Source organism: Dermatophagoides pteronyssinus, unplaced genomic scaffold (assembly GCF_027571235.1).
Source record: "Dermatophagoides pteronyssinus isolate colony J.1.1.1.1 unplaced genomic scaffold, Derpt_VIB-CSIC_2022.12 sq0025, whole genome shotgun sequence".
NCBI lineage: Eukaryota > Metazoa > Arthropoda > Arachnida > Sarcoptiformes > Pyroglyphidae > Dermatophagoides > Dermatophagoides pteronyssinus.
The window spans coordinates 415,578-440,440 of NW_027461549.1; the positions used below are offsets into that span (position 1 = coordinate 415,578).

At 28.8% G+C, this 24,863-nt stretch overlaps 8 protein-coding genes across 15 annotated transcripts; 1 reads left to right on the forward strand and 7 right to left on the reverse strand.

The window, feature by feature from the left end:
* Positions 1 to 108: 108 nt before the first annotated feature.
* Positions 109 to 3,385, reverse strand: LOC142645856 (RCC1 and BTB domain-containing protein 2-like). 2 transcript variants are annotated; one of them, XM_075823288.1, is made up of 3 exons: positions 3,265 to 3,385; positions 834 to 3,165; positions 109 to 596 (listed from the first exon to the last, which is right to left on the reverse strand). In XM_075823288.1, exon 2 carries the CDS (start codon positions 3,153 to 3,155, stop codon positions 1,572 to 1,574), a length of 1,584 nt encoding a protein of 527 aa, XP_075679403.1. In that variant the 5' UTR covers positions 3,156 to 3,165; positions 3,265 to 3,385; the 3' UTR covers positions 109 to 596; positions 834 to 1,571. The 2 variants fall into 2 exon arrangements, with proteins under 2 accessions (XP_075679403.1, XP_075679404.1); XM_075823289.1 differs by lacking the exon at positions 3,265 to 3,385 and having other exon boundaries at positions 834 to 3,251.
* Positions 3,386 to 3,490: 105 nt separating this feature from the next.
* On the reverse strand, positions 3,491 to 5,370 carry LOC113797777 (RCC1 and BTB domain-containing protein 2-like). Its single transcript, XM_075823290.1, has one exon. It carries the CDS (start codon positions 5,103 to 5,105, stop codon positions 3,528 to 3,530), a length of 1,578 nt encoding a protein of 525 aa, XP_075679405.1. The 5' UTR covers positions 5,106 to 5,370; the 3' UTR covers positions 3,491 to 3,527.
* A 473-nt stretch (positions 5,371 to 5,843) lies between these two features.
* LOC113793090 (uncharacterized) lies at positions 5,844 to 10,077 on the reverse strand. The gene is made up of 5 exons (XM_075823316.1): positions 9,747 to 10,077; positions 9,007 to 9,686; positions 7,972 to 8,943; positions 7,742 to 7,920; positions 5,844 to 7,683 (listed from the first exon to the last, which is right to left on the reverse strand). Exons 1-5 carry the CDS (start codon positions 10,010 to 10,012, stop codon positions 6,883 to 6,885), a joined length of 2,898 nt encoding a protein of 965 aa, XP_075679431.1. The 5' UTR covers positions 10,013 to 10,077; the 3' UTR covers positions 5,844 to 6,882.
* Positions 10,078 to 10,967: 890 nt separating this feature from the next.
* Positions 10,968 to 15,099, forward strand: LOC113793089 (uncharacterized). 7 transcript variants are annotated; one of them, XR_012846891.1, is made up of 14 exons: positions 10,970 to 11,220; positions 11,278 to 11,613; positions 11,664 to 12,605; positions 12,653 to 12,717; positions 12,760 to 12,802; positions 12,860 to 13,116; positions 13,188 to 13,484; positions 13,581 to 13,650; positions 13,707 to 13,813; positions 13,873 to 14,007; positions 14,064 to 14,407; positions 14,487 to 14,596; positions 14,648 to 14,710; positions 14,778 to 15,099. XR_012846891.1 is itself a non-coding variant. In XM_075823294.1 (13 exons), the coding sequence occupies exons 1-3, from the start codon at positions 11,203 to 11,205 to the stop codon at positions 11,892 to 11,894; spliced, it is 585 nt and encodes a 194-aa protein (XP_075679409.1). In that variant the 5' UTR covers positions 10,968 to 11,202; the 3' UTR covers positions 11,895 to 12,605; positions 12,653 to 12,717; positions 12,792 to 13,116; positions 13,188 to 13,484; positions 13,581 to 13,650; positions 13,707 to 13,813; positions 13,873 to 14,007; positions 14,064 to 14,407; positions 14,487 to 14,596; positions 14,648 to 14,710; positions 14,778 to 15,099. The 7 variants fall into 7 exon arrangements, 1 of the variants encoding a protein (XP_075679409.1); XR_012846892.1 differs by having other exon boundaries at positions 12,792 to 12,802; XR_012846889.1 differs by having other exon boundaries at positions 11,664 to 12,318; positions 12,387 to 12,605; positions 12,792 to 13,116.
* Positions 15,100 to 16,937: 1,838 nt separating this feature from the next.
* Positions 16,938 to 18,753, reverse strand: LOC142645857 (RCC1 and BTB domain-containing protein 2-like). Its single transcript, XM_075823293.1, has one exon. It carries the CDS (start codon positions 18,688 to 18,690, stop codon positions 17,122 to 17,124), a length of 1,569 nt encoding a protein of 522 aa, XP_075679408.1. The 5' UTR covers positions 18,691 to 18,753; the 3' UTR covers positions 16,938 to 17,121.
* Positions 18,754 to 19,111: 358 nt separating this feature from the next.
* Positions 19,112 to 20,981, reverse strand: LOC113792299 (RCC1 and BTB domain-containing protein 2-like). Its single transcript, XM_075823292.1, has one exon. The coding sequence runs from the start codon at positions 20,779 to 20,781 to the stop codon at positions 19,210 to 19,212; it is 1,572 nt and encodes a 523-aa protein (XP_075679407.1). The 5' UTR covers positions 20,782 to 20,981; the 3' UTR covers positions 19,112 to 19,209.
* Positions 20,982 to 21,270: 289 nt separating this feature from the next.
* LOC142645847 (RCC1 and BTB domain-containing protein 2-like) lies at positions 21,271 to 23,121 on the reverse strand. The gene has a single exon (XM_075823260.1). It carries the CDS (start codon positions 22,996 to 22,998, stop codon positions 21,424 to 21,426), a length of 1,575 nt encoding a protein of 524 aa, XP_075679375.1. The 5' UTR covers positions 22,999 to 23,121; the 3' UTR covers positions 21,271 to 21,423.
* A 104-nt stretch (positions 23,122 to 23,225) lies between these two features.
* Positions 23,226 to 24,575, reverse strand: LOC113798937 (erlin-2-B-like). The gene is made up of 2 exons (XM_027349525.2): positions 24,460 to 24,575; positions 23,226 to 24,397 (listed from the first exon to the last, which is right to left on the reverse strand). The coding sequence occupies exon 2, from the start codon at positions 24,327 to 24,329 to the stop codon at positions 23,295 to 23,297; it is 1,035 nt and encodes a 344-aa protein (XP_027205326.1). The 5' UTR covers positions 24,330 to 24,397; positions 24,460 to 24,575; the 3' UTR covers positions 23,226 to 23,294.
* Positions 24,576 to 24,863: the final 288 nt, after the last annotated feature.

Genomic DNA, 24,863 nt, shown 5'->3' on the forward strand with positions numbered 1-24,863 from the left:
AAATTTTATTTGTTAATTGAATATTGCTTTTGTGCTAATTTGTAATTTATGATCATCAAGCACATGATTAATGATAATTATAAATCTTAAAAAGATACTCGTATTGGATAATAAAATGTAATTTTTTTTAATTGATTTCAAATGAAAATTACAACAAAAAAAACAAAAACAAATTTAATGTGACGATGGAGGGTTATTATGAAAAAATATTGTTGATCATATACATTGAACAATGATTTTAATGATGATTATCAAACAAAAAAACAAAAATTACTCTTGCTGCTGTTGTTGATGATGTTTAGAAAACCATTCCAGAAAATTCATGAAATTTTTACTATTCATTGAAAGATTATCATTAACAAATTTTAATAAAATATTCTTGAATATTATTAATTTGTTTGAAATCATTTCATAATTATATAATTCATAATCGATTATCAATGATAAATAAGTAGATATGGTTGATTCATTTAGAAATTTCTCAATAAATATTTGACAATGTTTCATTAATTGTTCATCACAATAACAATTGGCCAGATCGATAAATTCGGCTATATTGAATTGATTGATTTGAATTTGGCCAGTATGTAACATACCTAGATATGAATAATATACATCATAACTATAAGCACCAATCATTACTCGATTAGTATTTTCTTGCCAATCACCTGAAAAAACAAACATCTAATTTTTGTTTGTTTTTGTTATATATATCATCATCCATAATAACTTATGATTTAGATAAAAATGTGGAAAAAAAAGTATAAACAAAAATTTTTTTTTCCTGAAAACAACAAAAACAGAAAAAACTGGACGAAAAAAAAAATAATAACCAAATTGTGGAGACAAAATTTTATTTAACCCTGCATTACGAGTAGAACAAAACTCGCGTCGTTACTTAGGTGGGGTCGTTTTTGACCCCAAATTGAAATCCTTTTAAATCGAACTTGAAAGTGAAAAAAGAATAAATTTTTGTTCTCTACTCTTCAAAAATATTGTCTATTTTAAAATTTCATCATTAAATGACATTTCACCATCATACCAATAATGATTCGAAGCGACAAAAAAATTTTGATTTTTTGACAGAAATTAGATTGTATGAATTTCACATGCATCGAGTCCATAGAGAATTGCTGTGCACTTACGTTATGCACATATAGACTTCAGTCCGAGAATCGATGTATATCTTCATAACCAGTGGTCAGAAAACAGTGAAAATTGGACAGAATATTCTATGAACGAAATTAGTCAGTGGTTTTGAATGACATTAATTTTAGTTAAGAGGTTCTCGAATGGCGAAGAAAAAACTGACGTTGGGGTCAAAAACGACCCCACATCCGTCTTCTAGGGTTAATCAAAGTTTGTTGCTCGTATGAAATCAATTTAAGAAATTTTGTAATATTTTTTTTCAAAAGATTATTATTAAATTTTTGGCTGGTTATCTATCAAAATTAACAATGATTTTTGATGATGATGATGATTAACAATGTTACCAAAAAAAAAAAAAAAAAAAAAATGAAAATGTTATATTTATCAAATGAATCATTTTCAAAAAAGAAAATCTTTTTCAGTTATCGTGTATTTTGTTTGGTTTTTTTTCGTTTGCAAGGCAAATTTTTTGTTTTACAAAAAGATTTTTGTTCGAAAAACCATTCCAAAAATTTTAAAATATTGTTTTTGTTTTTCGGTATAACATCTATGATAGTCAATTCGACAAGTTTATCATTCATTCCATCAAGTTTATATTTACTGATTAATGGTAGATAAGTGAATAAAGTCCGTTCATTTAGAATCATTCGCATGAATGTTTGACAATGTTTCATTAATTGTTCATCGCAATAACAATTGGCCAGATCAATAAATTCGGCTATATTGGATTGATTGATTCGAATATTGCCAGTATGTAACATACGTAAATATGAGTAATATACATCATAACAATAATCTTTGATGATCACTTTCTTATTTTCTTGCCAATCACCTGAAAACATTCGACTATAATATTTTGATGAAATTTTCAGATAACATTTACAAGCCAATATACGTTTGTCACCGATAATAAACTCGATATCATAATTATCCGGATTATCCAATAATCCAATATTTGATATCGGATCATTTGATTTGAATGTATAGATGGTTGATGTTAAACCAAAAGTGATTGGGAATGCGTATTGTATTGCTGATGCGGCTGCAAATGATTTCAGTTGACCATCCAATTTTTTGAGCGGGAATAATTCACTACTATTTAATCTACTCCATGCATAATATTGTGATGAATGATCCAAAGCATATGAAGTAAGCTGATAATTCTTACAAGCCATACTTTGCACATTTTCGATGGGTATTTTTGTCGGCACTTTTGCATTTGGGTTTTTATCATTGATAGGGCGTTGACCATGACCACATCCAAAAATTTGACCATCCTCCAATAAAAATAAAGAATGATTTGCACCGGCCATAATATTTTTGATTGGACCATGAAAAAATGAAACAAGTGTCGGTATTCTTCGTTCATTTGTATCGCCTAGACCTAACTGTCCCTTGTTATTACAGCCCCAGGAATAAATTCGATTCGTATTGGTAAGAGCAAGGCTATGTTCACTTCCACAAGCTATTATTTTGACATTAGTCAAACCATTGTTCACAACAGTATCATACGATGACTCTGAATTACCGGTCAATTGACCATATGTATTATCACCCAAAGCAAAAACAGTGCCATCTTGTCGTAACAACAACAAATGTAACACTCCACTTGCTATCATTTCAAAACGATCATAACCGGTTGAAATCAATCGCAAAGTATTGTTTGTTTTCCATCTTGAATCACCACTGGCTAGATACACTAATCCATCATCAGTTAGAACTGCAACAAATTCATTGCCGGATTCGACTTGAATAATTTTCTTGCCATTTAAAATGTTAATCTGTTGTGGTTGTTTGGGATCATGTTTTAACGATAACCATCTGCATATTCCTTGACCATAAGCATAAATTGTATCTTTGGTCATGCCTAGGAAACCAATGTTCAAATTTGCAGTTGTTATTTTAAAAATTGAAACGATGTTTAGAAAATATTCCTGATCGATGTATTTGAAATCATCTTGAAATAATTCGATATCCACATCAGTATCGGTTAGTAGTTTTTTCATCGTTTTTTTTCTAGAAATTTTAGTTTTGTTCGCAACAAAAATACAATATTAACAATGGTCTGCTAAAACAAACACACAAACAAATCACAAAATGTAATGCACACAATACCTGAACAATTGATCATTCAATCGATTTGATCATTAACAACGAATTTTCGAAAACAAAAAAAAAACAAAAAAATGAAAGCAAACAAAGAAATAAAGTTACTCGATATATCGTTGCATATGTGTGCTCAAAAAAAAAGAAAAGAAAACATCAACGTGCGCAACCGTTTGCGCAACACGTTTTTTTTTCGTTTTTTTTAGCTGTCAAAATTGAAATGTTAATACAGGCATATGGGACAAAATTTTTTTATTAATTATCAAAATATATTATTGACAAATATTTTTCAAAAAATGATTATCGCTTAACAAAAAAAATTTAAGAAATTCGTTAATATTTTCATTGTTTTCCAAAAGATTGTTAGTAATTTTCGGTAAAACCTCTTCGATGGTTAGCTGGACAAGTTTATCATTCATTTCATTAAGTTCATATTTATCAATCAAAGGAAAATAAATGAATAAAGTTCGTTCATTTAGATCCGTTCGTATGAATGTTTTACAATGTTTCATTAATCGTTCATCACCATAACAATTGGCCAAATCAATAAGTTCGGCTATATTGGATTGATTGATTCGAATCCGGCCAGTATGTAACATACGTAGATATGAATAATAGATATCATAACTATAATCTTTAATAATCACTTGATCATTTTCTAGCCAATCACCCGAAAACATTCGATTATAATATTTTGATGACATTTTCAGATAACATTTACAAGCCAATATACGTTTGTCGCCGATAATAAACTCGACATCATAATTATTCGGATTATCCAATAATCCAATATTTGATATTGTATCATGCGATTCGAATGAATAGATGGCTGATGTTAGGCCATAAGTGATTGGTGATTTATTTACTATAGCTGATGCTGCTGCAAATGATTTCAGTTGACCGTCCAATTTTTTGAGTGGTAACAATTTTTTATAATTTAATCTACCCCATTCATAATAATGTGATGAATGATCCAAAGCCAATGAAATATGGAGATAATTTGTACAAGCCATACTTTGACAATTTTCAATGGGAATTTTCGTCGGCACTTTTGCATTTGGCTCATTATCATTAATAGGGTTTTGACCATAACCACATCCAAAAATTTGACCATCCTCCAATAAAAATAAAGAATGACTTGCACCGGCCACAATATTTTTGATTGGACTATTAATCGAACCATCAGGAAATGAGACCAATGAAGGTGTTCTTCGGACATTTGTATCACCTAGACCTAACTGTCCATAGTCATTCCAGCCCCAAGAATAAATTTCATTCGTATTGGTTAGAGCAAGACAATGGCCAGCTCCACAAGCTATTATTTTGACATTTTTTAAACCAGTGTTCACAAGTTCATCATACGATGACTCTGAATTACCGGTCAATTGACCATATCTATTATAACCCAAAGCAAAAACAGTGCCATCTTGTCGTAACAACAACAAATGTCCCCACCCACATGCTATCATTTCAAAACGATCATTACCATTAGAAATCAATCGAAAAGTATTGTTCGTTTTCCAATCTCTATCTTCACTGGCTAGATACACTAGTCCATCATCAGTTAAGACGACAACAAATTCATTGCCGGAATCGACTTGAATAATTTTCTTATCATTTAAAATGCCCATCTGTTGTGGTCGTTTGGGATCATGTTCTAACGATAGCCATTCGCATATTACATCACCATATGCATAGGTTGCATCATTGGTCATAAATAGAAAATTATTTCGACCCAAAGACATTTTAAAAATGCAAACAATGTTTGGAATAAATTCCTGATCAATATCTTTTAAATCATCTTGAAATAATCCAATATCCACATCAGTATCGGTTGGTATTATTTTCATTGTTTTTTTTCTTGAAAACTTAGTTTTATTAGCAGCAAAAAAAAGGTTTTCAACAATGGTCTGCAAAAACACTGAACAATTCGATTGATTGATTGATTGATTTGATCATTAACAACGAATTTTCGAAAACAAAAAACACAAATCGAAAGCAAACAAAGAAATGAAAAAAGTTACACGATCGTTAGATCATCGTTGCATACACACAGAAAAATGGCAGTAGTGCTTTTTTCATTTGGTAGTGCACACTAATGAAAAAAACACTGCCAGCTGGTAGTTTACACTGCTTGTTCGTAGCTTTATTTTAACTGGTAGCACACTACTATCAAAAAAATCATAGCAATTGGTAGTAGACTATACGAATTGGTAGTGTCGTACCATTTGAATATATTGAAATACCATGCCATTTGGCAGTATAGTCTACTAATTGGTATTACACTACTATCAAAATGCTATACTGATTGGTAGTGTGTATACCAAATACTAGTGCACTACTTTCAAAATGCCATAGCAATTGGTATTAAAGTATACACTACCATGATAACTGCAGTTGGTATATGCTAATTGTAATTTAATAATTAATATAAATTATTTTTCTTTCATTTTTGTAATTTCCTTCAATTTATTTTATTGTACTTTAATTCTTAATAATAATAATAATATTTAATTCATAATAATAATTGATAATAATAATATTTGATTAATTATAAGATTTTAAAAAATGTGTAAATGTCTGTGTGTTCATTGCATATGATGATAATAATAATAATTGATAATAATATTTGATTAATTATAAGATTTTAAAAAATGTGTAAATGTCTGTGTGTTCATTGCATATGATGATAATAATAATAATTGATAATAATATTTGATTAATTATAAGATTTTAAAAAATGTGTAAATGTCTGTGTGTTCATTGCATATGATGATAATAATAATAATTGATAATAATATTTGATTAATTATAAGATTTTAAAAAATGTGTAAATGTCTGTGTGTTCATTGCATATGATGATAATAATAATAATTGATAATAATATTTGATTAATTATAAGATTTTAAAAAATGTGTAAATGTCTGTGTGTTCATTGCATATGATGATAATAATTTACAATTTTATAAAGAGGCCGAGAAAAACAATTATATAAAGATACTACAAGAGAGTTTATACGATTGACAGTCAAATTAGAATTTGATCGTTTAGATCTTGTTTCGATCCATTCTAGATTCTTATATATCAATCAATAATTCATCCAAACTTAATGTAACATATAGAATGAATTTTTATTAAATAATTATTATCGATGATAGTATGAATTCAATAATAATAAAATTAAATAAATAAATAAAAAATAATAATGTCGATGCGTCAAACTTTGGTGCTATCCCAATCAATCATCGTCAAAATGAAAGGATAAAAACAAAATGAAAGGATAAAAACAAAATGAAAGGATAAAAACAAAGTGAATGGATAAAAACAAAATGAAAGGATAAAAACAAAATGAAAGGATAAAAACAAAATGAAAGGATAAAAACAAAGTGAATGGATAAAAACAAAATGAAAGGATAAAAACAAAGTGAATGGATAAAAACAAAATGAAAGGATAAAAACAAAATGAAAGGATAAAAACAAAGTGAATGGATAAAAACAAAGAATCAATCTAATAGAAGTAGCAAATGACCAAGGCGAGTTTCTTCTTGATAAAAACGTTTCAAGGTTTAACTCAACCAGATTCACAACAAACATAAAATTCGATACGAGAAAAAAATGGAAATGAAATTAATGAAAGCGAATTACAAATGCTTGATTATCATTTGTTTTGTAAATATAATCGTTAATATGATAAAAATTCAAATGATTAACAATGCAATTTTGCTTATGAAAAGTGATTTTTTCATAAATAGATAATTTGTCCTGATTTCTTTCTTCCAACCAAATATTTCCTCTAAGGAAAAGTTGTTTGGAATCCGGTTGAATCAAAAACTCCTTACCTTCGATCCAAACTTTAGGTTTGAATCCTGGAGCCTTCAATCTTCTAATAACGTTTTTACCAAGAAGAAAATCACCTTGATCATTCGCAACTTCTAGATTCAAGTTGATTGATTCTTGTTCAGTAATAAATGTTTTTTTTATCCACTTTTTTTTGTCGATGATTTGTTGGGATAGCACCAAAGTTTGACGCATCGACATTCGATTGGACAATGTCTTAGCTGGGGATACCCAACAATTCATCACACGACCGTATTTTTTCGATGTCTGATGACATCGTTCGAATCTCATCGAATTCGACAAAAACAGAGGGCCGAATTTTAAAATATTATCTGCATAATGCAACAATTTGTGGAGTTTATATGTTACACTGAGTTTGGATGAATTATCCTTAACGATTGACACATATGAATCAATGATGGATCTACTCAAACTTTTCATTCGATCAAGATCTAAACGATCAAATTCTAATTGGCCTGTCAATCGTATAAACTCAATAGTGTCTCTATACAATTGTTTTTCTCGACCAGTTAAGAATGTGTTGAATTCATCGAAAAACACGCATGCTAGTCGCATGAATGCTTCACCACGCTGTTTGATTTTGAATTGGAAATTAGAGATAGTGTTTAATAAATGGAAAAAAACTCACCAGCATTCCGGTGCCATATAACTTTATTTGATCATTTTTTTCAAAATCAATAGACACTTTTCCATGATAGAATGGAAATTCTTCTAATTTTGTTTTGACGATGATTTTTGATAAATTTTTTTCATCATTATCTATCATCGGAAAGATTAATAGATTTATAATTTGTTTGATGCAGCCCTCTGAAATAAAAAAATAATTTAATTAAGTCTAATTGAATAATAGAGAATTACCAAATAAATCATGAAAATAATCTGGGGGCATGATATTGTACCGAGTAATACCGTCCAGTCGTGTCAAAACACAAGGTTTAGGTTCTCTAAAGTCATATTTATGACAAAATAAATCAATATCACTACCAGATGAATTGATGATTGAATGCGACCTTATGTTTGCATAATTTTCAAATTTTTGAAAACAATCTCTACATTGACTGCTTTTTCCAAAAGACAAAGGAAGTCCCAAAACTTCGTGTTGAGCAAGATTGTCACAAATTACGCTTGAAAGCGTTACATAAATCTTCTCATTATAACCATCGAAATTCAATCCATTAATCTCTAATTTTTTCATTTCATCAACAAATGGATTTAATATTTTATTCATCACATCTGTAGTTGGTTCAACAGGCCTTTTAGCTAATAAAAACATAAATATTTGGCCACGTTGGGTTCTTTCGATAAACGGAAGATTTGATATTGTCATGTATCCAGCTAAGAATTTTCTCCCGGTTATGCCCATAAATGAAAAATCGTCCAATGCAATCTCAATTCTTAATTTAGCTTTTAATCTTTGGAATAATTTATAGTCCGTAGTATCTAATTCATTTTTAATGAGAAAATGATTTCTTTGAGGTTCAGGAATGAACATTCGATCTTTTTCTTTCAATATTTCGGCAATCAAAAATGGATGTTGAGCAATAACATTTTTTATAATTTTTGTTATCGAAAAATACTGGATTTTTAAGTTTGGTATTATTATCGTAATAGGTTTGATGTGATTTTTTTGTTGGAAAAGAAATTGTTTTTGAAGGTAGCTACTACTACAGTATTTTTCCATTATATTTTGGACGATTAATTTTTTTTTCCGTGCCATTATAAAATATTTGGCTACAATAGTTCCATAAGCAACAGCATGTTTATCGGCTATCGATTTATTCACCTTAGTTCTGATGATTTCCGATATAAAATCATCAATTAATTTTTTTCCTCTAGATTGAGACGAAGATTGAATTTTAAAAATTAAACCTTAATCATTATAAAAAAAATTACCAGGTGGTAACACTTCAACATTTTTAGCATAAAATGAACTTGTAATTTGTTCTTCTTCATCATTAAATGAATTCGAAAACAACTCTTCAATAGCTTTTAAATCTTCTTCATTTTCATCAGACGAAATATGAAAATCCGTTTCATCAAAAATTGTATCTGAATGGTCATCATTATCATTAAATCGACAAGAAAAATCCATAATTGATGTGTTAGAATCAACCGAATCAGAACAACATGGTTGTTCATTTGATGATCTAGCATAGGAATGGTCATCATTATCATTAAATCGACAAGAAAAATCCATAATTGATGTGTTAGAATCAACCGAATCAGAACAACATGGTTGTTCATTTGATGATCTAGCATAGGAATGTTCTTGATTGACATCAAATTGACAAGAAAAATCCATAATTGATGTGTTAGAATCAACCGAATCAGAACAACATGGTTGTTCATTTGATGATCTAGCATAGGAATGTTCTTGATTGACATCAAATTGACAAGAAAAATCGATTATTGATGCATTTGAATCAACCAATTCAGAACAACATAGTGGTTGATCTATTTCATGATTGTCGGTGGATGATAAATCATTTTGTTCATCGATAATTAAAGAATTAGTTATAGATTGTTGAATATTCGATGCTTGTTGCGATGATTTATGTAGCCAATATTGTTCACTTATAAAAAAGATAATCATGTCAATATTTTGTATTAAAATTTATCAATTTTTTATTTACCGTCTTTCCTTGAAATAAGTAGGATGAATATTCTTTATATGTCTATGCATTGAAAATGCGGTGGATAATAGAGTACTACAATCTCCCAGTGGACATTTTTGCTTTGGAAATTTCCTGTCCGCTTCTTCGTTTGATCTTGGTTCGCCGCGGCTGATCAAGTTTTGATTGTATCTTCTTTTTTCACGGAAATTTTCCAAAAAAATCTGGAATGGAGTTCCTATTAACTCTTCGTAACGTAAATATTCGGGTTGCTGAATTGAATCCATTTTAATTCTAATGATTACACAAAATTTCCAAATAATAATAATAACTTTTAATTGATCTATACGTAACTTCGTATTTCGTATTGACACGTCTTGATAGAATTTTTTTAAAAATTTAAAATTGTAACGATGTCTATGATGAGAATAACTCAACCCAATAAATATATTTAGCTATAGCTATATTTGCGGAATAACAATCATTTGAAATATTTGAATCATTTCATTCGGGTATGCATTGTTTTGAAATTCTAATTTAGATAATGAAAGCTAAATTTTCATTACAGAGAAATCCACCACTTAATTTTGAATCGAGTTCAATTTAATAAATTTCAACCGATGATGAACAAGAATACCATAGCAAATACGAAATTTAATACTCAAGTTAATGACGAGGTATCTCATGAGGAATCTGCTGTTTGGCAGCAAAAGTCTCAAAAAGCTTGGGAACTGTTTACTGAAATTCGTGATCAAGAAGTATCTCCAACAACGAAACATATTTTTGATGTATTTGTAATAATACGTGAATTGAAACATGAAGCGGAACAAAGTATGAATGTTCAAGCTTCTGCCAAAAGAACTTTCGAAGATTGTTTATCAATTGAAAATACTTTGGTCGAATTCTTGAAAAATGTCATTTATTCAGAAGATTCAATTGAATGTCTAGATCAACCGACTACAACAATCGAACCAGTAATCAATGAGACAACAATCGAACCAATAATCAATGAGGATCGACGAGATCCGGGACCATCAAGCGAAGATAATTGCTTATTTTGTAATGGGTTTCATACATCCTATGCATGCAATATGAATAATTTGGATAAAATCATCATATTGTCGAACGAAGACCGTTGCTATAAATGCTTTAATCAGGGTCATTTTTGCTCCGAATGCGACAAAGAAAGTTGCATTAAATGTGGAGGTGACCATGACAAAAATATTTGCCAATTAGATATTTAGATTTGAAGCCATTCTCATTTTTTAAAAATAAGTTTATCAAAAAAAAGAAAAAAAATTATTTTGAAATCATAATTTTTAAAAAAAATTACAACTAAAGCCATCTATTGGAAGCATTTGACTTTAGCTGCTCATTTCCTTTTTCCGATGTTTATTTACTCATGAATTTTTTTATTTTCATTTTTTTCGATCGTAATTTGTTTTTTGTATTTAATTCTCTTAAATTTGGTTAAATCATGTATCCCGTGAATAAAGTAAGTTCAATTTCATTACTAAAATTGAAATTTTAATTTGAATAAATTCTTTTACAGGATTGTCATGTTGAATATTATTCGCACGAAACAAACCATTTCAACGTTGATAAGTTTAAAATTGACGAATTATCATCATTACAATCCATTAGATTTGATATTAGAAATGAATCAATCGATAAATTCCAATTTGATGTTCGAATGATAACCAATGAAATCCATTCAATGTTAGTAGGAGAAGCAAAACTATTTCCAAAGTTTTTGCCTGAGTCGATCATTAAAGACATAATCAAAAAAATTAGCAACATAGATGACAATTTCCGTAAAAGATTTGCCATCCACCAGACAAATCTGGAAAAAATGGCATCGCCAAAATCAAAATCAAAAACTTTTGATGTAAGTAAAGACCTTAGTATGACAGTGTAACAATTTTTTCATTTTTACAGCAATTTGTTTTAAAAAAGTTTCGAAATTTAAACAACAATTTCAAGAACAAAATCAAACGAAAAAACAAATGTCAAAAATGTTCCTGCATTCAAGGATGTCAATGTCAATGCCATTCTATGTCTAATCATATTAATGAACAACATAATCTTAATATTATTGATGATAATGATAATGATATTGATGAAATCAATATAATTGATCTAACTAATACTAATTCTACTAATGATTAATCCATCCAAAAATCGATCAGTTAATCGATAAAATTAATGATGAATGATCCTATATTTCAAATAATAATAATGATGATGATAATGTTAAACATATCAGTAGATGTTTTTTGTTTCAAAAAATTGAAAAGTCCAACAAATGATCGATTGCGCATAGTCAAATGGCTAGCTATTTCCAATACTAATACTTTGTTAGTAAAATGGTATTTGCGCTTCAAAATTTTTTTCGATATAACTATTTTCTATACTTCTCTCTCGTTCGTTATCAAAATTCAAGGTCAAAAGTTAGAATAAAGTCTTTCATATCAGTATACCACTGCTTAAATTTTTTGTGGTCTGATTTTTCTCAGTCCAATTTCGAACGTTCGAATTTCATCATCGTCGTTCGATTTCCATGCTTTTTCATCCGATGTTTTATTTGGTCGATGTAATTTTTTTTTTTTTTGGTTCAAGATCATCTAAATAATCATAATTTTTTCAATAAAAAATGGACAGCAATTTCAAAAACAAATTCCCGAATTTAATGGTAATGCCATGATAATCGTGATTTGACAATCATATCGATAACGATGAAATATCATATCAATATAATGCGAATAAACCATTTGAACATTTGATACTTGTGTTAGTTTTGACATTCGAACGAAAACTTGATGAATAAATAAATCGTTTGGAACTTTTTTCTCTTCTAAATCCAAATTGGATTTTTTCAAGGTGAGTAAATACCTAAGTATGGTAGTGTTGAAATTTTTTCTTAATAGTGTTAAAAAACGGTAAATAACATGGCGAATAAATTAAATGATTGTACTTGTCCATTTCTTCCGAAGTAAGTGAAAACCTTAGTATTACAATAAAACTATTTTTTTAGTTTTCAATTATCTTTGCTTTTATTTGATTCAGATTAAAAATTGGTAATTTAACAGACAATTTAGCTTCGATTATTTAAATATTATATTGAATCTTGAAAGGTATAATCATTCATCAACAAATCATCAATTATTGATGAACAAATCGATTTATCATCAACCGACAATCATGAAATAGATCAGCCACAATATTGTTCTGATTTGGTTGATTCAAATGCATCAATAATCGATTTTTTCTTGTCGATGATAATGATGACCATTTTGAAACTGATTTTCATATTTTGTTTGGTAAAAATGAAGATGATTTAAAAGCTATTGATAAATTTTTTCCAGTTCATTTTATGCTAGAAATATTGAAGGTAAGTCAAGAATAATGATCAAGATTTAATTTTTAAAATTCACAATAATAATACCAAACTTAAAAATCCAGTATTTTTCGATAACAAAAATTATAAACAATGTTATTGCTCAACATCCATTTTTGATTGACGAAATATTGAAAAATCGAGTGTTCTTCCTAGGCAACAACGAAATCATTTTCAAAATAAAAACGAATTAGATACTACGGACAAAAAAAAATTATTAGATTGATCGGCGATTTTTCATTCAAAATTTTTTGCAGGATATATGACTTTATCATTAAACATAGCCAAATGTTTATGTTTTTATTAGCTCAAAGAGACCTGTTGAACCAATTACAGATGTGATGGATTAAACAAAAACTAAGGTGAGAATTTTTATTTGACTTTGATGATAATTGATGTTTCGATATCTATTCCTCTATGAATGCAATCGATCTTAATATTGGTTGGTTTCAATCTAGTGATGGTCCAATAAACAGCTTAAGATTGCTGAAATTATGAAATCTTGGAATTACTACAACTAATTTTTCGGTAATTCTCCATTATTTGTTTAGACTTAACTAAATTATTTTTTATGTATATTCTAGGGTGTAATCATTTGCCCATTGAACAAGAAAAAATTCAAAAAAAAATCAAGGATTGATTTCGATATCAATACATTGAATTCCATCAATGAAACGGAACCAGAATGCTCGTGAGTTTTATTTTCATTTATTAAACACGATTTCTAATTCTCAATTCAAATCCAAACAGCGCTTTTAATTTCTGATGGTATTGTATGATGAATTGAAAACTTTGGTTCGAAAAAAAATTCTATCAAGATGCGCTAGAATTTATTGGTTTGGCTATCAGTTTATAATTCAGTTTTTGCTGATTTTCATATTTTTGGTAATTGGTATTCTCTATCATTCAATTTAACCTAGCTAAATTATTTTTCATTTCAGAAGTATCAATATTACAATTTGGTTCTGTTGATCGGCAAAGTTCAGAATCAATCGATAAATTCAAATTTGATGTTCGAATGATAACCAATGAAATCCATTCAATGTTAGTAGGAGAAGCAAAACTATTTCCAAAGTTTTTGCCTGAGTCGATCATTAAAGACATAATCAAAAAAATTAGCAACATAGATGACAATTTCCGTAAAAGATTTTCCATCCACCAGAAAAATCTGGAACCGTTCCGAATAAATTTTTCCCAATTATCCTGAAAATGACAAAAGATTTTCTGTTTTATAGTGGAAAATTGGCGATTGATTTTGCTTTAGATTGATTGACCCTAAACTATGGTAAGAATTTTGATTTGACTTAGTTGATGATAATCAATGTTTCAATATCTATTCCTCTTTGAATGCAATCGATATTAAGATTGATCGGTCTCAATCTTTATTTCAAATTGTGATGGTCCAGTAAAAAGTTTAAGGAAGCTGATATTATACGCCTTATAAAATATTAGAATTATTACAACTAATTTTTCGGTAATTCTTCATCATTTTTTTTTGACTTGGCTAAATTATTTTTTATTTTAGAAGAATAAGTATTCATGGTAATTTGGTCGTTAGTTTGTTTTTCGATAAATTCAATCTGTAACGGTATGTATCTTTTCTTAAACTTGGACTTTAATGAATGATGACAACTAATTCTTGGTTATTTTTACAGATAATAGCCTATATTGAAATTCAATCATTGGTTTTATGGTTCATCCGACTGAAATCCAATTGGAGTTGACCGATGATATAACTATGAATTCATTTTCCTCACCATTGGTCGCGAAAATCCAATCACCTTTAGACTAAGCTAAATTAACGAATCGGATTGAAATAAATTCGTTAATTTAGCTTTTGAACCATCAATTTTGTAATTGAACTACCGACCGATCAAAATGAAATGATTATCAATATTTATTTAATCAATTGATTGTAATTAACCATTTTATTTTAATATATTAATGAAAATTCTATAAATAAATATGATAAAAGTATTCTATGGGGGTTAAATTTATTTAATGGGGGGATAAACGGGTTGAAAGGGGGGGGTTAAAAGGGCAAAAAATCTGCGGCACCACAGTAGTGCACTACCTTTTGAATGCCATACTGATTGATAGTGCACTACTTTTCAAATGCTATACTGATTGATAGTGTAACATACCAGCTAGTAGTGGACTACCATTCAAATGCTACACTGATTGGTAGTGTGTATACCAAATAGTAGTGCACTACCAAAGCTCAGTTTCGGGCACCCAATCAAATGATAGTTTACACTACTAAATTTTTTTTCTGTGTGTATATGCTCGAAAAAATGAAAATCGAAAAGAAAACATTAACGTGCGCATAAAGTTTGCGCAAAACGTTATTTTTAGCTGTCCAAAATTGTAATGTTAATGCAGACATATTTTTTTTGTTTGTTCAACATGGACGTACGGTATACGCAATCAAATAGAAAAAAAGGGCAAAAATTCTGGCTTAATAAATTGGATTCATTTTTGATTGTTTTTTTTCTAAAAAAAAAAAGATTGTTGTTCAGAAAAAAGAGGTACAATTAATGAATATTGTGTCCATTTTTATCAAAAAAAAAAAAAAAAAATTTCTGAATTCATCTCTATCATCGATGATAATTTCCCTCATCCCGGATCTATTTTTATGGCCAGATTTTCAAAATTGGATTAAATCATAAACAACACTTGATTGCATATCCATAATAATACTTTATTACGAAAAAAGTTTTTTTAAAAATTTGATTAACTTTTAAACTTTATTTTTAATTGTTGATAATAATAAGAAAAACAATGGTTTTATAAGAAAATTTAACATTGAACTAAAGTTCAATCGATTTAAATGTTTTTGAAATACATCTAATAGTTTAAACTATTAGTTATTCATAACATTAACATTGTTATACAAAACAAAAATAATGTTATAATAGTCAATTGTATCAATCAGGAGAATCGAATAGAAAATCATTTTCAGTTGATTCCTGGTGGAGATGAGCCAAAGAAAACGCAACGTTCCTGAAATTCTTACTGTGTTTGTAATGCTGTTTCAAGGAAGCGTGCTGCCTTTCGAATCGCGCGGTGGAATATCTTTTAAATCATTTTGAAATAATTCAATATCCACTTCAGTATCACTAAAACACTGAACAATTTATTATTCGATTGATTGATTTGATAATTAACAACAAATTTTGTAAGAAAAAACACAAATTGAAAACAAACAACGAAATGAAAAAGGTTACACGATCGTTAGATCATCGTTGCATATATGCTCGAAAAAAGAAAATCGAAAAGAAAACATTAAAGTGTGCTTGCGCAACACGTTTTTTTAGCTGTCCAAAATTGTAATGTTAATGCAGTCATATTTTTTTTTTTTGTTTGTTCAGCATGCGACGTACGGTATTCGCAATCAAATAGAAAAAAAGGGCAAAAATTCTGGGTTAAAAGATTCATTTTTGATTGTCACTTTTGACTATTTTTTTTCCCAAAAAAAAGATTGTTGTTCAGAAAAAAGTGGTCCAATTAATTTCATAATATTTTCTTTGTTTTCCAAAATATTATTACGGATTTTTGGCCAAACATCTTCAATGGTTAGTTGGACAAGTTTGTCGTGCATTTCATCAAGTTCATATTTGTAAATCAAAGGAAAATAAATGGATAATGTCTGTTCATTCAGGTCCGTTTGTATGAATGTTCGACAATGTTTCATTAATCGTTCATCACCATAACAATTGGCCAAATCAATAATAATCAATTTGGAATTTATTATTATTGATCTGTTATTGATCTATTGAGCAAAAGCAGCAACGAAAAAAAAAAATAATCAAAAATCGATAAAATTTTTTGAATTTTTATTAGCAATTTTTAATTGAATTTACATTGAATTTATCTTTATAAAGTTGAAAAAAAAGACAGAAAATACAATCTAAACGACGACAATGAATAGCTTAATTCGAATATTGGAAGATGGATTTTTTTTTTAATAATTTTTTTTTTTTTTTTTGATACAATAAATCATTCTTCTGTAAGAAAAGATTGTTGTTCAGAAGAAACTAATTCAAGAAATTTGTAAATAATATTTTTGTTTTTTATAAGATTGTTTGTAATTTTTGGTAAAATATTTTTGATAGTTATTTGGACAAGTCTATCATGCATTTCATCAAATTCATATTTGTCAATCAATGTAAGATAATAGACTAATGTTTGTTCATTCAAATCTGTTTGTATGAATGTTCGACAATGTTTCATTAATCGTTCATCACCATAACAATTTGCCAAATCAATAAGTTCAGCTATATTAGAATGTTTGATTCGGATATGATTATTATCATGTAACATACGTAGATATGCGTAATATGTATCATATCCATAATCATTAATGACTACACTATCAGTATTTTTCCAATCACCCGAAAACATTCGACTATAATATTTTGATGCCATTTTTAGGTAACATTTTGAAGCCAATATTGGTTTGTCATCGATAACAAATTTGACATCATAATTATCTGGATTATTGAATAATTGATTATTTGATTTTAAATCGCATGTATCGATTGTTGTTAAACCAAAAGTGATTGGTGATTCTAATAGCAATATTGATGCTGCAACAAATGATTCCAATTGACCATTTAATTTTTCCGGTGATAATTTGTTTACACCATGACCCCATACATAATAATTGTATGATTTATCCATAGCGAATGAAAAATCAAGATTATTCTTACAAGCAAGACTTTGCACATTTTCAATAGGTATTTTTGTAGCCATTTTTGAATCTTGTTTATTATCATTAATGTGACGTTGACCAAGACCACATCCAAAAATTTGACCATCCTCCAATAAAAATAAAGAATGATATGGACCTGCTATAATATTTTTGATTAGACTATTAATCGAACCATTAATAAATGGAACAACTGAAGGTTTTCTTCGATCAAAAGTATTTCCCAAACCTAATTGACCACTACAATTCCAACCCCATGAATAAAGTTTATTTTTATTCGTTAAAGCAAAACAATGGCCAAATCCACAAGCTATTATTTTAACATTTTTCAAACCGGTTTTTACGAAAATCTTGTACGATGAATCTGAATTTCCTGTTAATTGACCTTTAGAATTACATCCCATAGCTAAAACAGTGCCATCTTGTCGTAACAATAACAAATGAAATTGTCCACATGCTATCATTTCAAAACGATCATCATCACAGGTCGAGATCAATCGAAAAGTATTGTTCGTTTGCCATCTTGGCTCACTACTGGCTATATAGACTAATCCATCATCAGTTAGAACGACAACAAATTCATTGCCCGAATCGATTTGAATAATTTTCTTGCCATTCAAAATGCCAATTTGTTGTGGTCGTTTGGGATCATGTTTTAACGATAGCCATTCGCATATTTCTTCACCATAAGCATAAGTTGCATTGTTAGTGATGCATAGAAAACCAATTTTCTTCCAATTTTCATTGGTTATTTTAAAAATGGAAACAATGTTTCGAATAAATTTGTGATCAATATCTTTGAAATCATCTTGAAATAATTCGATATTCACATCAGTATCAGTTGGTAATTTTTTCATCGTTTTTTTTCTCTCTCACAACAATGGTCTGCTACACAATACACAAACAAATCATCGAATGTAATGAACACAATACCTGAGCAAAATTCTCAAAATGATAGACGATAGTGTGCAATAACAACCATAAAAACACAAAAAATTGATTGTCACAAAAGGAACTGGTCATAAATGATCGTTTATCATAATTAATACCTTTACACCCATCTATATTTTGTTTGCTTTTTATCAAAAAAACAAACTAAAAAATTTCTGGCTACATCTCTATCATCGATGATAATCTCCCTCATCCCGGATCTATTTTTTTTATGGCCAGATTTCCAAAATTGGATTAAACAACACTTGCGATTAAGATTAATTGCATATCCATAATAATACTTTATTCAAAAAAAAAAGGATCAATTGAACAATGTACCTTGCAAACTGTTATTATTATTATCATTTTTATTTTACTTCTTTTGAAATTTACAAAAATAATTTGAATTCAATTTTTTTCATTAATAAAATTACAAATTTAAATTGTTAATTAAGAAAAGATTGTCGCTCGGATAAAACCAATTCAAGAAATTTTCTAATTTTTTTCTTGTTTTTTGAAATATTGTTTGTAATTTTTGGTAAAACATCTTTGATAGTTAGTTGGACAAGTTTGTCTTGCATTTCATCAATTTCATATTTGTCAATCAATGGATAATATGTAAATAATGTCTGTTTATTCAGGTCTGTTTGTATGAATGTTCGACAAAGTTTCATTAATCGTTCATCACCATAACAATTGGCCAAATCAATAAGTTCGGCTATATTGGATTGTTTGATTCGGATATAATCATCATGTAACATACGCAGATATGAATAATATGTATCATATCCATAATCATTAATGACTACACTATCAGTATTCTTCCAATCACCAGAAAACATTCGACTGAAATATTTTGATGCCATTTTTAGGTAACATTTTGAAGCCAATATTGGTTTGTCATCGATAACAAATTCGACATCATAATTATCCGGATTATTGAATAATACAATATTTGATATTGTAACATGTGATTCGTATGTTTCGATGGTTGATGTTAGGCCATAAGTTATTGGTGTTTTGTATTGCATTACTGATGCTGCAGCAAATGATTTCAGTTGACCATCCAATTTTTTGAGCGGGACCAATTCTTTATTTAGGAATCTACCCCATGCATAATAATGTGATGAATGATCCAAAGCCAATGAAGTAAGGTGATAATTCTTACAAGCCACACTTTGCACAATTTCAATGGGTATTTTTGTCGGCACTTTTGCATCTTGTTCATTATCATTAATAGGGCGTTGACCATAACCACACCCAAAAATCTGACCATCCTCCCATAAAAATAATGAATGACTGCCACCGGCCACAATATTTTTGATTTTACTATTAATCGAAACATCAGGAAATGAAACAAGTGATGGTGTTGTTCGGTTATTTGTATCGCCTAGACCTAACTGTCCATATTCATTCCAGCCCCAAGAATAAATTTCATTCGTATTGGTGAGAGCAAGACTATGGATCCCTCCACAAGCTATTATTTTGATATTATTTAAACCAGTGTCCACGAGATTATCATACGATGAATGTGAAATATTGGCCAATTGACCCCAATTATTTTCACCCATAGCAAAAACAGTACCATCTTTCCGTAACAATAACAAATGATAATATCCACATGATATCATTTCAAAACGATCATTACCGGTAGAGATCAATCGAAAAGTATTGTTCGTTTGCCATTCAGAATTACCACTGGCAAGAAACACTAGTCCATCATCAGTTAGAAGGACAATAAATTTTTCACCTGAATCAATTTGAATAATTTTCTTGCCATTCAAAATGTTAATTTGTTGTGGTCGTTTGGGATCATGCTTTAACGATAGCCATTTGCATATTTCTTCACCATAAGCATAAGTTGCATCATTGGTCATACATAGAAAACCTATCTCTTTGAAAAATTGGGTTATTTTAAAAATTGAAACGATGCTTGTAATAAATTCCTGATCGATATCTTTTAAATCATTTTGAAATAATTCAATATCCACCCAAGTATCGGTTGGTACTTTTTTCATCGTTTTTTTCTTGAAAATTCAATTTCAATCGCAGCAAAAAAAATCAATATTCAACGATGGTCTGCTACACAATACACAAACAAATTATAAAATGTAATGCACACAATACCAGAGCCAGACAGAATCTCAAATGACAAACAGTGTGTACAATGGCAAACACTCATCCAACAAAGCAAAAAAAAAAAAAAATGGATTGAAACGATTGGAGTCTCCAAGGATCTGGTCATACTTGATTGATGTTTATCATAATGGGTTGAAAATACCTTTACACCCTCTATATTGTGTGCATTTTCATCAAAAAAAAAAAAAAACAAACTAAAAAATTTCTGGATACATCTTTATCATCAATGAAAATCTCCCTCATCCCGGATCTATTTTTTTATGGCCAGATTTCCAAAAATTGGATTAAATCATAAACAATACTTATGATTAATTGCATATCCATAATAATAAAGTTATATTTATAATTAAAAAGATACTCTTATGAGATAATAATAAAAAGTAATTTTTTAATTGATTTCAAATGAAAATTACAACAAAAAAAACAAATTTAATGTGACGATGGAGGGTTATAAAATATTGTTGTTGATCATATACATTGAACAATAATTTTAATGATGATTATCATAAAACAGAAAAAAATTACTCTTGTTGATGTTTAGAAAACCATTCCAGAAAATTCATGAAATTTTTACTATTCATTGAAAGATTATCATTAACAAATTTTGATAAAATATTCTTGAATATTAATAATTTGTTTGAAATCATTTCATAATTATATAATTCATAATCGATTATCAATGATAAATAAGTAGATATGGTTGATTTATTTAGAAATTTTTCAATAAATATTTGACAATGTTTCATTAATTGTTCATCACCATAACAATTGGCCAAATCAATAAATTCGGCAATATTGAATTGATTGATTTGAATTTGGCCAGTATGTAACATCAGTAGATATGAATAATATACATCATAACTATAAGCATCAATCATTACTCGATTAGTATTTTCTTGCCACACACCTGAAAACATTCGACTATAATATTTTGATGCTATTTTTAGATAACATTTACAAGCCAGTATTGGTTTGTTATCGATTACAAATTCAACATCATAATTATCTGGATTATTGAATAATCCAACGATTGATATCGTATAATTTGATTCATATGTATCGATTGTTGATGTTAGACCAAAAGTAATTGGTGATTCGCCTAAAATTGAGACGGATGCTGCAGCAAATGAATCCAATTGACCATATAATTTTCTCATTGGTAATAATTCATCATTTTGTCCTCTACCCCATACATAATAACGTGAAGATTGATCCAATGCCAATGAAAAAGGAAGATAATTTTTACAAGCTACATTTTTAACATTTTCAATTGGTATTTTTATAGGAACTATTGTATCACGTTTTTGATTAATAGAACGTTGACCATAACCACATCCAAAAATTTGACCATTTTCGAGTAAAAATAATGAATGCATTTCACCGGCTACAATATTTTTGATTGGACTATCAATTGAATTATCAAGAAATGAAACAAGTGAAGGTGTTGTTCGGTCATTTATATCGCCTAGACCTAACTGTCCATTTTCATTCCAACCCCAGGAATAAATTTCATTCGTATTGGTGAGAGCAAGATTATGAAATCCACCACAAGCTATTATTTTGATATTATTCAAACCAGTGTTCACAAGAGTAATATGCGAATCTGAAATACCGGTCAATACACCATAACAATTATCACCCAAAGCGAAAACAGTTCCATCTTTTCGTAACAATAAAAAATGAATACATCCACATGCTATCATTTCAAAACGATCATTACCGGTAGAGATTAATCGTAAATTATTATTCGTTTTCCAAGGTGAATTTTTATTACTGGCAAGATAAACTAATCCATCATCAGTTAGAATGACAACGAATCCTTCACCGGAATCAACTTGAATAATTTTCTTGCCATTCAAAATATCAATCTGTTGTGGTCGTTTTGGATCATGTTGTAACGATAACCAATTGCATATTACATCATCATATGCATAGGTAATATCATCGTTGGTCATAAATAGATAACCAAATTTTCTAATATAAGATGATATTTTAAAAATCGAAACAATGTTTGGAAAAAAATCCAATTCAATATCTTGTAAGTCTTTTTGAAACAATTCAAAATCCACTCCAGTATCAATTGATGACGTTTTCATTGTTTTTTTTTCTTTTTCTTTGAAAATTCAGTTACAATATTCCACGATAGTCTGCCACAATGAAACGAAATGAAAAATTGAAAAAAGTTGTCATCGATTCATCGAAATATATGTTGCTCGAACGAAAAAAAAAATAAACAAACCAATTTGAATTTTTTTTTTTGCTTCTTTTCGAATAGCTATTGTAATTGACCTTTCATCGAGTACGTAACTGAATGAATTTTGGATTGTTTTGAATAACGATTTTTTTTTCGATAAAATTTTATTCGATAATGAAAATACAAAAAATACAAATTTCAAATGGAAGTTTTTTTCGATGATGATGATGATCCGGTTGTTGTATTCATATTGATCATATTCATTGCTGTATGATTTTCCATCGTTGACGATGATGATGAAACAGATGATTCCGATACAAACATTTGCGGTATATTTGTACCAAAATACATTTTTGTATTCATTGCAATCGATTCATAACGTTTCAATTCTAAATATTCTGGTGTTAATAATATGGAATTTGCTTCAGCTAATTTTGCTTTTGTAAAAAATTCTGCTTCAGCATGCATTTTTTGTCGATTAAATTGCATTTCATCTTCAATTATTGACATTTTTTTCATCGATTCTTTTTCATTAACTTTTTGTTCATTTATAATCTGTGCAACTTGACTATTTTTTTCCGCTTCAATAATAGCTTTTTTTCGTTCAGTTTCGGCATCTTTTTCAATAACTTTTTGTCGATGTATCGATATCATTAGTTTAGTTTTTTCGGCTTCCATTATTTCATAATTTTTTCTTATTGCTTCGGGTATTTTTGGTTTTGTTACACGTACAGCTTGTACAGTAAGACCGGGTGCAAATTCATTTAAATCTTTTTGTATTGCCGTACGTAAATTTTCATCAATTTGATCAAAAAGATCAATATAAACTTCTTGTAATGAATGACTTGAACAGAATTGATTTAATTCATGATGAATTTTATTAAATATTAATGCTTTATCATAATCGGCAGTATAATTACGAACAATATCCGATACAGCTGATGGATGTAATATATTAACAACTTCAATACGATCAAAATATATCATAACACCACCTGATGTACCGCATGGTACATTTTTTACTTCATCCGTTTGTAATGTAACCTGTATTGAACGATATGTTGTTATAAATGGTATCATTAAATGAAAACCCGGACTAGATGTTTCTTTTAATAAGGCACCACCACGATAATAAACACCTGTATGACCTTCATCAATTTTATGTACAGAATGATATAATGCCATTGATATGATCAATATTATCATTGCTATTATTGATGCTATGTTTGCCATCGTTTTTTTTTCAACTTTATTTTTCTTCAACTCACACAAAATCCAAATCAATCATTCAATCAATCAATCTAGAAAAGAAAAGGTAAGGAAAAATATTCAAAAACAAACAAAAATTATCGATTTTAAATACCGTTTTTTTCACTCGTTTTTCGTATCGATCGATCCAGCTGACGTTCAATTCGAATTTATCGAAAAAAAATGACATTCGAAAAAAATTTTTCTATTTCGATCCACCTGAAAACAACACATCACACATGTTCACAATATCAAAATTTCAATCCACTAGATGTCGTTGGTGTTTGAAAAAAACTTCCAAACAAACAAAAAAATTCAAATTTTTTTACCGCCAAAAAAAATCCTTTCTAAAAAATTCTAGATATTTCCTACGGAAAAAGAGCAATTTGAATTTTAAAATCCCCTGTATCATGTATGTAGAATTTCCCAAAAAAAGAGTTGAAATTACTGGGGAAATTTTCCGGAAGAAAGCATGTTTGTTTTGGGAAATTCTGATCTGAATTTTTGATTTTTTTTTTG